The 17,158-nt window shown below is 30.7% G+C and overlaps 1 protein-coding gene across 1 annotated transcript; it reads right to left on the bottom strand.

Moving 5' to 3' along the window:
* Positions 1 to 2,827: 2,827 nt before the first annotated feature.
* Positions 2,828 to 15,273, bottom strand: LOC113850108 (putative disease resistance protein RGA3). Its single transcript, XM_027480476.1, has 3 exons — positions 15,110 to 15,273; positions 3,840 to 6,981; positions 2,828 to 3,282 (listed from the first exon to the last, which is right to left on the bottom strand). Exons 1-3 carry the CDS (start codon positions 15,154 to 15,156, stop codon positions 3,277 to 3,279), a joined length of 3,195 nt encoding a protein of 1,064 aa, XP_027336277.1. The 5' UTR covers positions 15,157 to 15,273; the 3' UTR covers positions 2,828 to 3,276.
* Between the last annotated feature and the right edge of the window lie 1,885 nt (positions 15,274 to 17,158).

Here is a 17,158-nt window from a genome sequence, read left to right as displayed (position 1 = left end):
AATTTTGCAATGATCCCACAAATACGACTTATTAATGCATGCTTGAACTATGTTTTGTCGTCGTTCTTTTGGTATTATGGGTAATATTTATCTAAAGTCTCTTCCAAGAGTTACTGTTTTTCCTCCAAATGGCTTAGACGTACTGTTAAGATATTTATAACCCACAATATCTTTGAGGGATCTATCAAGAGCCTCAAAAGCCAATCTATTTATCATTGGTATTTCATCCTAACCAATGAGATCTGTTTGAATTATTAACTGAGCAAGCTGAGTGTTTTATTTGATTGAACATGTGCTCTCTTCAAAAAGATCTAATGGTATTTGAGATCTACTGTGAGCTGTTCTACCACCTGGAAGCAATAATGATGCAATACCTATAAAATTTAAAGTAAGAATAAATGAGACATAAATAAAATCATGTATATAATAGTTTATATACATGATTTTATTTGTAAGAAATATTAATTTTTAATGGATATTTTTATAATTTTTATGACAAACAAAAAATAATTTTGATGATGCTAATACTAAAATTTAGAATTTTTATGTTGTAATATTAATAAAATAATATTTTTTGTCTTATTTCATTTAATAAAAGAATATTTTATAAGTTTTATAGATAATGTATTTTTTTTAACCTTGCTAATGATCATGGGATTATGTTATTAGAAAAAAAAGATTCAGTTAGCCCAAACCCAGATAGATTTTCTGGGAATACATTTTTCTCAGGGAAATTATCAACCACAGCCCACATTGCAGAAGAACTTCTGAACTTTCCTGATGAAAATTTCACAGTCAAACAAATCCAACAATTTCTTGGTGTACTGAATTATATTAGGGATTTCATTCCTAATGCAGCCAAATACACCAGTCCTCTGTCAAAATTATTGAGAAAAATTCCTCCACCATGGAGTAATGAACAGACTGAAGTTGTCCATCATCTGAAGAAGATAGCCCATAATCCTCCTCCATTGAAGATTCCTGGTAATGGAAAAAGAATCTTGCAAACAGATGCTAGTGATCATTATTGGGGAGCTGTTCTACTTGAAGAAATTAATGGAAAAAAGGCTTATTGTGGGCATGCTAGTGGACAATTCAAAGAATCTGAGAAGCATTATCACACAACCTATAAAGAAGCTCTAGTAGTCAAAAATGGTATTCAAAAATTTGACTTCTATCTCAGAGGTCATAATTTTGAGGTCCATATGGATAACTCTGCTTTTCCTGCATTGCTTGATTTCAAGAACAAAATGACACCTGATCCTCAGGTTCTCAGACTAAAGAATTGGTTCTCCAAGTATAATTTTACTGTAAAACATATCAAAGGAGAAAAAAATGTTGTTCCAGATCTTTTATCTAGACCAAAAAAGCCTGTTGCCATTGTTACTTCACTGAATACATACCCATTAATCTTCCCGCTTAACATTGCCGAAGCTAGTACAAGTACTAGACACAATCCTCTCCCTATGTTTCCTCCTGACATGAGAAATGATGGAGTCATTACAGTGGAATACATTAAAGATTTTGCCAGAAATCATATGTTCCATTATTTGGCTCTTTCCCTTCATAACCATGGTGCTAAACCAAAACCTACCTGGTTTCAACTTGATACACCATACCTAAACATCTTTGCTTTATTAATGGATTTTTCCTTAATTGAAGAAGATGTATGGTATCTCTGGTATGCTACTCTTTTATTCCATTATCCCATAGTTTTTCCTATATTCAGTATGTTTCAGTTTCTCAATGATCCTTGAAATCAGTCAACATTGATATGGAAGTTTCTATCTTGGTATCAACCTATTCATAACTGGAAAAAAGATGTTCAGACTGAAATGCAAAGACTCAGCATATGGAAGGAAATTAATCTGTCTCCAACTGAGACTCCAGAACATGTAACGGTGGTAAGCATTCACAGACCTTATTTTGAACATCCTGTTACAAAATTACTTTATACTCAGAATCAGGTCAGGGTTTGGAATACTTATCCAAATCTCAAGGAAATATCTCAACCAAACAGACCACCTTTTATTCAGGCAGATCTAAATATTCACCTTCATGTTGAAAATTGAGCCCAAGAAGAAATGCTTAAGGTGAAATCTACGTGTTCTAAGTTGAAAGCAATGGACATAATTTGCCCTTCTGATAATGATAATCCATCTATATGGAATAAAATTCAACAAATAAGTCCACTAGTGACCTGTTCCAGTATTACTTTTGGAAATTGGGAAACAACTAGCCATGTCATAATTAAAGATGAAGAATCTTTGCATGATCCTAATATGTCGCCAAGTCACGAGCCCATCTTCAAGGACTGAAGAATCTCACATAAAGTACCTTTATGTAAAAAAGCGTCTTTATGTATTATGTTTTTTGTGTGACTCAAATGTACTTAAAGTTTTTTCTTTTATATGCTTGTGTAAAGCTACTTTGTAAAAGGATTGGAATCTTATCCAAACCTATCGAATGTAATTATTATATCTGTTGTCCATCCTCTATATAAGGAGGAGCTCATGCCATTTGAAGGCAGATTAGATTGAAATAAAAATTGTGTGTTTCATATATCATGAGTTGTTTCTAAGTTTCTCTCTCTGAAAGCTTTGTTTATAATGACTATCCTCTAGTCCCTGACTAGAAAGAAGTATGCTCTGCACTTGCCATTTTAATGGATCCTGTGCATCAGAACATTTCTAGGTGAAAGATCCTGTTGCTACGGTCCTCTTTATTATAATTTAGGAAAAGTGATCAACATGAGTACAAGAAAAATGCATACAGGTTTGTTCAAAGTATTAGAAAGTGCTGATAGTTTCTTTCTGGGTTATGATATAAGAGGCTCCCGGCCAGTAATGGTATCATATATATATATAGAAGATAGAAGATACACAGTGATCAATACGACCAAGAACATTAATGTCCTCTCAAAAGTTAGCTACAAGTAAAATTAAGAACATCAATACCTTTTTAACAACTAAGTACATGTTATAGAACATGGCATACATATTGAACATATGGATTAAAAAAGTTACCAATTAAAGAAATATGTTATTACTGTGCAAAAGAAATTGATTAAATACTATACTCACACAAATATTTTCTATCTATTATCTTGAAAACTATAAACTCATGGCATTTTTAAAATATGAGGATCCAACTTGGCATCGCACAAACACTAAGGAAGAAATTAAGTTCTTATGACTTTTTCCAGAAAGAAGTTGCTCCATTATGCTGGCCAACATAATGCTCGTAAACTCAAATATGTCTACTCTTTATCTCTAACTATCTCTGCAACGAAAACAATAAAGAAAAAGAAAGTTAATGTGCATTATTTTAGCAAATAAATTTAAAATTATACAATAAAAAACATGATAAATAAAACTTGAGCATGCAGATAAAATATCAATTAATAAAGTAACAACTTATTATCTTATGTCATGAATAATTGAACTTAGTTTTAATTTATAAAATATTCTCTTTAATTTAATCTCATTAATATAATAAAATATTTATTATTAATAATTAAATATTTACTTATAAAATTTATTAAATTATGTAACATTTTAATTTTAATTTAAAAATTATATTTTTTAATAATATCAGTGCAAGGAAGAAAAAACTTATTAGCATTAAATATACGATGGTTTATATCAATTTAAACACCGACTCTGATATTGTTTAATCATTTAAAATTAATATTATTAGGATAATTTCAATTTATCTTTGAAACAAATGAACATTAACTCAAAAACTAGTTAGAAGTATTTTATTAGCAAAAGAAATAGGCGCAATAATTGTTGAGTTACACGAGGTTTATACTAAACCATAGAAAAGGGCATTAGTACCTTTTTGATGGAATCAAGAAGGATAATTTGTGGGATGTGTGCGATTTGGCTACTAACAGCACTTTTCTCTCTTCGGCATTCTTTAAGTAAGAGGGGGCAACTCATAACCTCAAAGATCTTTAAGTTGGTAAGACGACTCATTCCTTCGGGCAGCGATGCCAATTCTCGGCAGTATGAGATCTTGATATGGTGAACCGATGAGAGGTTGCAAATCCAATCTGGCAAAGCCTTTAGGTTTTTACACTCATAGAATGAAATTTGTCGTAGAGAAGGAAGGCAGTTGGTGTCGTCCTTAAACCCAGTCCCAAATTCCTTGAGTGTTGCATTTTCATACCATCTAATTTCAAGAGACTCGAGAGAAGTCAGATTTTGCATCCAACCCTTTGGTAACTTGGTAGGATCAGAAATCCTAAATCCTTCGAGCATAGAAAGAGGAGCAGCTGACGAAGATGAGTCAGCTGAACATGTTGACACTGTTGAGTTTAGTGTTGCTATTAATGGCTCTGCACTTGATCTAAGCCACTCTAAATCCTTAACTTTTGGAAAAGTTGGCATGCAAGTCAAATTTGGACAGAGAGAGACATCTAGATGAGAAAGACGAGGAAATGAAAGAGGTAAGGAGAGATTATGTGAATTCTCATTTATATCAACTCCCCGCCTCCGCCATCCCCTGAGATTAGAGCAAAACTCTAATTTGAGGCTCTCCAAAGAGGGGAAGAAGGTTACTGCACAATCATCTTCATCAAGATCTATGTATTCCAATTCTTCAAGACTTTCTATCTCAAGTGACTTCAGTGACGGGAGACGTTCCAACGGTGGGAGACAGCGACAATTATCAAACTCAACGAGAGTGATGTGAACAACATTTGTGAGAAGAGAAAGCCAAGTTGGGAAATGCACGCCTGGATAATAAATCACCTTCAATTGTTTTAGATTAAGATGAGGCTGAAGGTTTTCTAACAATTGGAAGCTGTCACTGTTACGGTTGTCTTCACCGTCACAGAAGTCATCATCAGGGGAACTCCAATGTAGTGTCAAGGACTGAAGAAACTGTTTTCCTTTTAAATTTACATCAAGTGATTCCAGAGCCACGTCTCTAACACGACGGAGATGCTTAATTTCTAATTTGCCTCTTAGGTTTAAGTCCTTCAATTCATTTAGTGTGCCACTTACTGTTTCTTGGCTATCTCTCACGACAAAGATGGGTAAGAATTGCAACGAAGATAATTTTCCCCACCCAACTGCCATCTCACTCAATGAGTCATAATCATGAACCTCAAGCCATCTCAGATTGACTAATTTTGTGACCACTTCGGAAAATGATTCTTCTTTGCAATTCCACAATTTTAATGTTTGTAGGAAAATAAGATTGCTCATAGATCTGGGAACACTTGTTCGTTTTCCCAAAGCAAGGTATCTTAAATGCTTCAAATTTTCAATGGAATCCGAGAGATCAAAAGCCCAAAATGTCTGCATCTTCAGGACACGTAAGTATTTGAAGTTCGTAATAACCGACAAGTATTCTTCTTTGTGAAAGACATTTGGCAAAATCAAAGTTCGCAGTCTGCTCGGGTCTAATGATTTCAACAAATGAATGGTCTTATAAGATTCCAGTGATACGTGCACGGGACTGCCTTCAACTTTTTCCGCCTTACTATCCAAGTAACAGCAATCATTGCCAGCAACAAGTAGTGCAAGATCATGCATTAAATCGTGCATTTGGAAACTAATAATCTCACCATATTCATCACTCAGTGCATCTTGAAAAATTGAGTTCACCAAAAAAATCTTTACAAATTGGTTACCAATATCTTCCACGTGCTGCTCTTTAGTTGAACATATAAGGTAACCCTGTGCCATCCATAACTGAATCAACTCATTCTTTGAAATTCTTGAATCTTTGGGATATAAAGAGCAATAAGCAAAACATTGTCTCATTTTTGGGGACAAGTTTTCGTAACTGAGTTTTAGAATTGGCATGATACTAGTTTGCTCTTCACATAATTTCCAGAAGTCACCACGTAAAACCTTCTCCCATTCACTTTGTTCATTTTGTCCTTGTAACAGGCCTCCCAGCGCTTTAACTGCCAGTGGAACCCCTTTACATTTTTTGGCTATTTCTTTCCCCGTTGATTCTAGATTTTGATTCACTCCTTTGGAATCATCCTCAAATGCAATGTTCTTCAACAAACTCCAAGATGCCTCATCAGTCAAACCTCTCAAAGGATAGGACGTGCTACAACTCATTGTCTTTGCTACATTTTCACTTCGAGTTGTCACTAAAATCTTGCTATCCTGAGCACCACACATCAAGTACTTTCTCACCTCAGCCCATTTGTCATGCCTCTCATTCCAAATGTCATCCAGGACCAACAAATATTTCTTACCGCTTAAATTTTTATGAAGCTCTCTTTGCAACTTCTCTAACGATTGGTCTTGTCTTTGGCTATCAGTAATTGATTCTAATATTTTCTTCAGAATATTTTTGACATCAAAGTTATCAGAGACACACACCCACATTTTCCTTTCAAAAGAATTCTGCACTTCCAAGTCATTATACACCAATTGTGCAAGAGCTGTCTTCCCCAGACCACCAAGGCCAACAATGGCAATCACAGAAACTTTTTGGTTTTCATGATGATGTCTCAACAGACTAATAATCTCCTTTTTAGTGTCATCTCTTCCAATGATATCTGTCTCTAACACAAAAGAACATGTTTCCCTCCATCCACTATCAGTTTGCTTGACCACAATAGATCTTGGGCATAAATTCAATTTATACATGCCTTTTACTACAGCATCAAAACTTTCTCGTGTTTTTTTAATTTCTTCAGCCATTTGAATGGGAAAATCAATTCGATTTGAAGATGAAAAGGAATAAAGTACCTTGTTTTCTTGTTTTCCATGTCCTGCATCCAATTTGTGTTGCATAAATTCGATAGCAAGGTCATCCAACAAGTCATCTGCGCAATGAAGTACTTCTTTGAAGTGCATTATCCAATTTCGCACACGAACTTGATCTTGTTTGAGGTCAGCATCAAGGAGCACATCATTGATAGATTCAATTGTCTTCTTAAGCTCTTTCAACTCTTCCTTCACATCATATTTTTCTCCAAATTCAATAAAATCAGCAGAGGCCAACCTGTGAATGAGATATCACTACAAGAAATGCTCCATCCTTAAAATGATTAAGAAAGTCTACATAGAAGACTATAAAATTTATAAACTCATAATAATTAATATAAAATTTATTAATTAAATATAAAATTAATGAGTAATTACTTTAAAAAAAATAAGATAATATATTTTTTAATGCTTTATCTAATATTTTATACCTGTTAAAAAATATATTTTTTATTTAACTTATTTTAAACTTATAATTTTTTATTTTCTAAATATATGTAGTTATTTATATAATTTATCCAAAATATAATACCTATTACTTTGTTCGGTTATTATGTTTTATTATTAATTCTATATTTTTACAATTGTGTTGAGTTTTTATTTTCAAATAGTGTGATATCATTTTATAATTTACTATTTATAAATAAAAATTATATTTAAAAATATAAAATAAACGGTACAAAATATGAATACTAGAGTTAGTCAAAAATAAAATTTTGTTAAATAAGGACATGCATATATATTGAAAATATCTCTTAATTATTAGTTATTGTCTCTCTATTGTTACTAGAAAATAATGCAGAATTAATTTGAATATCATGATTACTTATTATTATTATTATATTTGTTATTCTTTGTCATTATCTTTATTATTAATTTATTATTAAAAAATAATCTAGAATATTATCTTATATAAATATTAAGATTAGACTATATGTATATGTAAATTATAATGTACAATGATAAAATATAATTTAGAAATTCAAGTTGGTATCAAACCTCTAATTCTAGGGTCTTGGCTTCTACACACCTAAAATTTTGCCACCTTTCGCAACATTCAAATTCTAGTAGTATTTTTTATCACAACATATGTCTACACATTCATTTTAGTTAGACATCTTTTTTCTTTGGGACAATTGCTACCACTGTTATCATCACTATTAGTATCGTTGGACCTAGTGGCGAATCCAAGACCCTAAGATCAGAGGGCGCAAAAATTAAAAAGAATTATATTATTAATAGTAATTTATTAAAATTAAAAGGATTTATGAAATTTGAGGAGATGCATTTGCCTCCCTCAACTCTGTGGATCCGCCACCTATTGGACCACCAACCAACTGTAGAAATCACATCACCCGAAGTACATGACCAAGATTGGCCAAACCTAAAAATTTTGTCTCCAAGAAAGCTTCCAAGGACCACCCGACCCACACAAGTTCTCGTTGGCATGTGAAAGTCATGTGTTGCCTTCTTGACTGTTGTTTGTCTCATCACAAACGTCATTTTGTCTAGTACATTTTACCCTTCGTTCCTCTAACCGTAGCTATTTGGGTGATTGTTTCTTCAACTTTTATAAGTTCTCTGTTAAAACATAAGTGTTTCTCACTATGGATGACCCATGTTTCTTTCTTGCAATGATTAGTAAGAATTTTGGTTTATCTTCTTTTAATACCTCATGTTTTGTACCTGAGAATATTTGGATAATTAACTCTGGTGCTTCGGATCACATGACTCCTAACATTTCTTCTTTTACTTCATATTTCACTTTATTTGGTGCACATCACATTACAATTGCTAATGGTTTATAGAATCCCATACCTAGTTCTAGTAATATTCATCTCACTACCTCTCTTTCATTAAAAAATATTTTTCATGTTCCTCAACTATCCATAAACTTATCTCCATTCATAAACCCACCCGTGACCTAAATTATGGTGTAACATTTTTTTCATCTCATTATGTTTCCATGATCTTGTTTAGGGAGGACGATTGGAGTTGTTAAGGAATGGAGAGGATTATATTACTTTCCTTTAGTGAAATTTGAAGTCTAAAACAATTTTGGAAAAGGAAGACTTAAGTTTTGTAACTAGTATTCTTCAAAGTTTTAAATTTGGCTTCAAACAATGTGTGTAGGTCATCTACCTTTTAAATTGTATAAAAGTTATTTCCTTCTTTATTTTATGAAAAATCAGTTGAGTCCTTTTAATGTGATGATTCTTAGTTTACTAAACACCAATGTGTTACTTTTTCAAATAATTTTTTTAAAAAATTAATACAGCTTTCGATCTTATCCACTTTTATGTATAGGGACTTGCTCCTATTGCTAATGTTTACGGTGTTAGATGGTTTATATCCTTAATTGATGAGGGCATACTTGTGACACGACCTTTTTTATACAGGATAAAATAGGAGTGACTCAACTATTTGTGATTACTTAATTCAAACTCAATTTGAACAAACAATTAAACATTTATGGGTAGATAATGAACGAGCATATGTGAACTAAAATTTGCTTCAATTTTTACAAGAAAATAGTTTTTTTCATGAATTGACATGTGTAGATACTTAAACAAAATGGAATTGCAAAAATAAAAAATAAAAAATTTCACATTTCTTGAAAGTTACCAAAATTTTGTTATTTTAGATGAGAGTGTCAAAATCATATTGGGAAGAATCAATTTTAATGGTTGCTTATTACTTAATCAACAGGTTGTCAAGTCATATTTTGATTGGTTCTAGTCCTAATTTGTGCAATTCTATCTTTCATCCTTTAGTTCATGTCCTAAACAACTTTGAGATTTGTGTCTTTAGTTGTCTTGTTTTTGTTCATGTTTAAAGTCAGTATTGTGATAATTTGAATCCTCATGTTGTTAACTGTATTTTCATAGGGAATACTCCAAATAAAAAAAAGTTGTAAATGTTATAATCCTTCGAGTTGTTAAGTCCACATTTCTATAAATGCCGCCTTTAATAAGGCAGAGTCATTTTACTCATATACTCAACTTTAGGGGAGAGTCATCATAAGGTTCAGTTTAGTAGTCCTTATGAGTCTTTATCTTTTCTTCCTCTTCACCCTTATCATCTGTAAGAATTTACTCTCCATTCTCCCTAACTCAAGCAAAGAAGAAAGTGAGTCATTGCCCACAAAAGCAAGTACACCTATCTTGAGGAGAAGAAAACCTGACTTGATTTAATAACAACTTCAGTCAATCAAATTAGAGGTAAGTTCTAGTACCATTAATCTTGGGTTATTAATTATTTCTTTAAACAATTATGTGTCTAACATAGATGATCTAGTCATTACTTTGCAAAAAGAAAAATGTTCCGGTGTCAAGTATCAAATTTCTCAATTTATATCCACTAAACATCTATATGTGCAGCATTATGGTTTTATCCTTGCTATTGATTCTTCATATATTCCTAAGCCAGTACATGAAGCCTTATTCTTCAAATATTCCTAAGTTAGTACATGAAGCCTTAAAGGATGAGAATTAATTAAGTTCAAGTTATAATTAAAAGATAAGTGCATTGAAAAAAAATACCACTTAGGAGATTGTAAAATTATCCAAGAACAAGAAAATTATGGGTAGCAAGTGGATCAACATAATTAAATATCAATTAGATGGTACCCTTAATTGGTAGATGGACATATTAGTTGCAAAAAGATACACTTAGACTAATAGATTTGACTATGAGAATACATTTGCATTAGTAACAAAAATGAATACTAGTAGAACTATCATATTCAATAACAACATACTTTGGTTGGATCTCACATATGTTTTATGTATTTATTGCATGGAGACTCATAGGAGAAAGTATATATAGATATTCTCCCAAGATTTGACACGATGGTGGAAACAAAGTGTGCAAATTGAAGAAAGCTTTATATAGGCTTAAGCAATCTCCTCATGCTTGATTTGAGAAATTTACTCAAGCTAGGCTATAATGTCCTTAGAATACAACCAATGCTAGGAAGATCATATTTTTTTCATAAAACACTCACAAGATAGTAAACTAACATTTTTACTAGTTTATATGGCATCATAGGTAATGTTAAAAAACAAAACTTCAAGGAAAAACTAGTTGCTCAGTTTGTGATGAAGGGTCTAAGAAGACTGAAGTACTTCCTATGAATTGTGGTAGCCTACTTAAATTATGAAATTTTTACATCTTGAAGAAAATATTTTATAGATATTTTCAAAGAGACTGAAAAACTGAGATTCAAAGCTATTAGAATACCCACACAAAAAAAAAAATTAAATAGGAGGAGAAGAAGAGAGTCCTACTATAAACAAAGCAAAGCCCAATACCAAAGACTAATGTAAAAGTTAATTTAGCTATCTCATACTAGACATGATATTTCATATGCTGTTAGCATTGCTAGCCATGGTAGTTAAATCGAGATTCGAATCGTGAATCGAATTATATCGTGAATCGTAAGATTCATAACCATTATTAAAACTATATTAAAAAATAATATAATATAAAAAAAATTAAATACTTTCATTAAATACTTTCATATATTGACACTTTATAATCAAATACTTCATTGCATAATTAATAAAATAAAACGTAGTACAAAAATTTAAGGCATATTAGTTACAATGACATCAAAAAGTTGTAACTATATATATATATATATATATATGTATGTATGTATGTATATATGTATGTATGTACCTCAAATCAGCCACAATGACACAAAAAAAAAAGAAGAAGATTGTGACTGCATGAATCAGCCATATATACCTACAAAAAATAATAGTAACTAATAGCAAGTCATTATTTCTAGTTCTAAACCCTAAACATATTCAATAAGTATAAATTCCAAATACATAATCTAGTTATCCTCCCCAAGATCAATATCACTTAGTTCATCCTCATTTTTCAATGGCAAAGGCTCTTCTTGTTCTTGTTCTTTCCCTTCCTTCCCATCTTCAAATATCTCTTAATTTTCTTCAATTTGATTCTCATCTCCAACTATAGATTTTTCTTCTTATTGGCCTTAGCATTTAAGTTTCTTAGACTTATAAAATAAAATAAAAGCATTAAGAATCAATTAGACCTATAATTATACTATTTTTTCATTAAACAAATACCTCTCTTCCTTTTCTTGCTTGGAGCTCCTTCATCAGAAGTGAAACACTCATGTATATCCATCCAAGAAGCATCAATTTTTAAGCAAGGGTCTTCTTTTTCAGTAATCCACTTATCATCTGATTTAATATCAGACAAGCATATAGGATCATAAGTTTCTCCCTTCTCTTCTCTAGTCTTTTGTCTCATATCAAGTTAAAGATTGTACTTGACAGAAACAAGTGCATTTAATCTTTGTTCCTCCAATCGATTTCTGCTCTTGGTATGCACTTGATCAAATGTACTCCAGTTTCTTTCATAACCCATAGCACTACATGTGAGACTTCAAATTCTCATAGCTACTTTTGTTAGCTCTTTGCACTCTCAACCATATCTTTCCCACCAAAGTCCTATTAAAACAAAAATAAGATGTATGTCATAAAAACAACTTTAAAATATGAAAAAATCAATTTAAAACTTCCAGGTTGCTTCTTGTCTCTAGTATCTTTTGTCATATTCATTCCCAAAAGTCCCCTAGCAGTGTTGAATTTTTCAAGTTGTTGATCAATAGAAAATCTTGTCTTTTTATCTGGAACCATTCTTTCAATGGTTTCATACAAGCCAAATAAAACCTCACTGTCCGGATTGAATTTTTTGTCATAGTGAAACCCAATTAAAGAAGACATACGACATACAACTTAAGTTACCCAATCTTTGAAAAAATATAAAAGCATGAATAGATTGATGATGACTTTATTTATCCAGGATTGAGATAATAGACAGCTGCATGAAGAGGCCAATGTAGTTGCAAATTCCACCTAGTATCAATAATTTTCCACACCTTTTTGTATTGACTCTTGATTTTGAAAGTTTTTAGCAATTTGCTCTTTAGCTCTATCCATTGGTTCATAAATATATGGTATGGCTGGTTTTGAATCACACACTTTAAGCAATACTGAATGGATTTTCAAAATCTAGAATCACTCAAAACTAAATTCATGACTTGCTTAGCTTCACTTTTAGTAGCATAATAACTTCATCCCATTCTTCTGAAGCAAACATAGATCGAAGCGTATTCTTTTATTACATAATGCAATTTAGTGTAAGATAAGAAGTTGCAAACCTTGTTACAACTGGTCTTGCTAATTCTCTTTCTTTATAATGCTGTCTATATAAGTTAAGGACCCATATATGCCTATATATGTAAGTTGTAATTTTCTTTGCATTTGAAATTGTGTTAAAGAATACTGGAAGTTGTCCAATATCTTTAAGCACCAAATCTAAACAATGAGCTGCACAAGGGGACCAAAACAATTTTGTCCTCTTCTCCTCTAGCATTTTTCCAACTGCCACAAGGTTAGAAGCACCATCTATCACAACTTGCACTACATTATCCTCCCTAATTTCTTCTATCATGCCATCCAATAATTCAAACATTTGTTTGACATCCTTGATAACATTACTAGTATCAACTGATTTTAAGAAAACAGTCCTACTTAGACTGTTAACAAGAAAATTAGTAAGAGATCTTCCTTTTCCATCTGTCCATCCATCAAACATTAAAGTGCAACCCCACTTATCCCATTCACTCCTGTATTTCTACAAATTTTCATGGATGCTATCAACTGTTTTTTTTCAGAAAAGATACTCTCACTTCATGATAAGTAGGAGGTTTTAAACCTTTACCAAATTCTCCAACAGCTTTAAACATTTGAATAAAATGAGGACTTTTTACCAAATTAAATGATAAGGCATTAGTATATATGCATTTACAAATTTTTTGAATGACAACATCTATATCTTTAATCATTGTATTCATTGTTGTTTGCTTTGGAGCCTTAGATGTCCCTTCCTTTTCTTTGCTAACAAAAAAATTCATTCTTTCCTTTTGACCACTTGCATCTTGGGTAGCAGCTTCTTCAAAACACTCCAAGCTATTTTCACATTTTTTCTTTTCTTTCTATTTCAATAATTTGATGAATATCTCCTTTACCTCGTCTGTAACACTTGGATAGGCACTTACATTTTCCCTTGTTCCAGCTAAATGATGTTTCATCCTTACAACTCCACCCCAACAAGTATACAATACTTGCATTTTACTAACAGCTTGTGTGAGGGGACACTTCCACAATATTTCCACGTAATATCACTCTCTTTTATTTTTTTGGTAGGACCCATTAGTCTCCAGCAAACAGCAATTAAAAATATTTGGAGATAGACAAATATAAAATAAGAAGTAAATAGTTCATAAATGTATCACATCTCACCCTCAAATATCACGATTCAGAATTGAATATTACAATTCGGTCGATTCCGGCAGCAATTCAATCCCAAAACAATTCTGGCAGTGATTCAGTATCGTTCAATTGTTGATTCATGACATTTCGCATGATTCGCATCGTAAGTATCGTGATACTAATAAACACTGTTGCTAGTCAATTCATTCATGATCAATGTGAAAGACATTGACAATTAGTAAACAAGATTCTCCAGTATCTACAAGGAAGTCTTGAACAAGACATTCTTTTTGAAATAGGAGAATTTCTCTCCTTAGAGGTATATACATACACTAACTACACAGATTTCATTGTAGATAGAAGATCCACTTCAAGATATTGTATGTTTCTTAGAAAAAATTTTGTAGCATAGAAAAGCAAGAAACAAAGTGTTATGGCCAAATTAAGTGTTGAATTTAAATTCCAAGCTATGACTCAAGGAGAGTATGAACTTCTATGTACGAAGATCACTCTTGATGACCTTAAATTAAAATTTATTGGTTCTATAAAATTATTGTGTGATAACAAGTTTGCTATCAATATAGTTCATAATCCTATTGAAAGGATAAGACAAAACAAATAGAAATTAATTGACATTTCATTAACAAAAAACTGGATAGTGGTTTTGTGGCTATTATTTATATCTCTTTAAGAGATTTACTAACAAATATTCACTAAAAAAATCCTAGATCTTTCATGCAATTTGAGAATGATAAATACACATTCACTAGATTGAGTGAGAGTGTTAAGAATATCAATAAAAATATTAGGATTTAGTTATTTTCATAGATTTGGCGACGAACAGCACTTGTCTCCATTCGGCATTCTTCAATTAAGAGGGGGCAATTCGTAACCTCAAAGATGTTTAAGTTGGTAAGACGACTCATTCCCTCGGGCAGCGATGCCAATTTTCGGCAGTATGAATTTTAAGACGTTGAGTGAAAGCCTTGGAACAGCAATGGAAAGGTGGATAAATAGAGCTAAAGTTGAAGAAAAGGTGCGAAAACGAACCTGTGAATGAGATTTGAAGTAACAGCAAATGGAATTTGTTCAGCCATCGTCAGAATGATCAGAGAAGACTTCAAAAGACCACTTGATGTTTCAAACTTTTGAGATTGGGAATGGAGGAAGCAAAAACCCTATTTGCATATGTACCCAGCAAGAGGATCAAATATAATCAGTAGAGTCAGTCAACCCATAATTTATTATTTCATTTATTCGTTTAATGGTCTGATCTTATCTTTAATCTTCATTCGTTTAATGGATTAATTTATTTAAAAATAACTAATTACAAAAATATACAAAAGAAATGTGTTGTTGTATTTCTTTTTCTTTATTTCGTGGAAGAAGCATTGAGGGACAATTAAGTCATCGTCAAAATTGGCAGCGACCTCTAGTATGTGGGGTTCTACACTGAACTTTAATAAAGGAAAAAATGTTTATAAAAATGTCTGAGACATGTGAGTCCAGATCATCAAATAATTAAAGGACAAAGAAAAATTAATATTTAAAGTAGCATCTACGAATAAAAAGCATACTACTGGGAAAGTTAAAATTCTTATTTAATCTTATTTTAAATGATTAAAAGTTTACAAAACTGAAAAAGAAAAGTTTTTAAAAGATAAGAAAAGAGAAATTAATTTTACCCATCCTAAAATCATCTGGAATATTCTTGCCATTTTAATTTAAGCTAAACGTGACGGTAAAAATATAATTTTTGTTTAAAAGGCTTTAGTAAAGATATAAATCATGAGTTAAACAGAAAATTATAAATATTTTTATTCCTATACAATATTAGAAATTAAACTTTAACATTTTTTTATTAGAATTAATTTAAAAAACAGCAATATTCAGCGAAACTAAATTCTTATTTAATCTTATTTCAAAAGTTATATTTAACTATGCAAAAATTTTACTTTAATAACACTTAATTTTTTTTAGTAAAATTCAGGATATAAAATTTGAAAACTAAATAATTAAATTTGATAGTAATTTTTCTTCATATAACAAAGCATGTAAGATTTGAGAAAAAGAAAAATATATCAATTGTATTTCCTAAAAATTGTAAGTGAGATTTACTTTAATCTTTCATTTTATAAAATTCTTATTTTAAGAGACATTTTGAGAGGTATAAAAAGCTTTTGAGAATAATTTATAACTCTTATACGTTTTTTTAATTTAATTTTAATAATTTTTTATTATAACTTATCAAATAAGTTTTTAATTGTTTTTAATAAACTTTGTAATCAAATCTATATCATAAACTCTCATATAATTATTTGTTAAGATAAGTATTCAATTAAATTGTTTATTTAAAAAAACTTTAATTAATAAATTTAGAAATATAATTAATTTTAATATTCTTTTAATTCAAATATCAATAGAAAGGTAAAATAAATTATTTTTATGTAAATAATTTGATAAACAAATATTTACAATAGTTGAATAATCCACACTTACAATTCTAATATAGTAATTTTTATAACACGTGTTTGTAATTTATTTAAAAATTTGTAATTTTTTTTATAAAATAAGCTTACAACATAAATAAAAAATTACTTAAAAAAGATTATATGAAATTGTTGTATTCGAGTTTTGAATTATGTGACATGTAATAGGTTAGATTTTTTTCTATAATTTACTTTCTCAAATCACAACTCTCAATAGGATAAATTGTAGAATAATTCATGTAATTATATAATCCGTCAAAAGGGATCTAGCTAAATATATAAAATAATAATATTAGTTTAGACTAACACTTTAATTTACACTAATCAATTATAGATATCTAAACTTAAATTGATAGAATTAATCATTAAGCTTACTTATGCATTCCATGAATTAGTGTATTTTATCAAAAAAAGAAATAATATTGAATTTAGGTCACAAAATTTATTAGATAATTTTAATATATAAATTATTCAAAAATTTAAAGTTTTAAGCTACAAACTAAAATCTTGAGGCGAGCTTATAAATTACAAAGCTAAAAGGTTATAAACTTTGGTCTATGAATATGTGTTGCAATTTAGAGTGCACAAATTATAAGTGGATTAGTAATAT

This window comes from Abrus precatorius, unplaced genomic scaffold (genome assembly GCF_003935025.1).
Source record: "Abrus precatorius isolate BTA unplaced genomic scaffold, Abrus_2018 Scaffold9, whole genome shotgun sequence".
NCBI lineage: Eukaryota > Viridiplantae > Streptophyta > Magnoliopsida > Fabales > Fabaceae > Abrus > Abrus precatorius.
The sequence above is the reverse complement of the archived record's forward strand: the minus strand, read 5'-3'. Positions and strand labels throughout refer to the sequence as shown.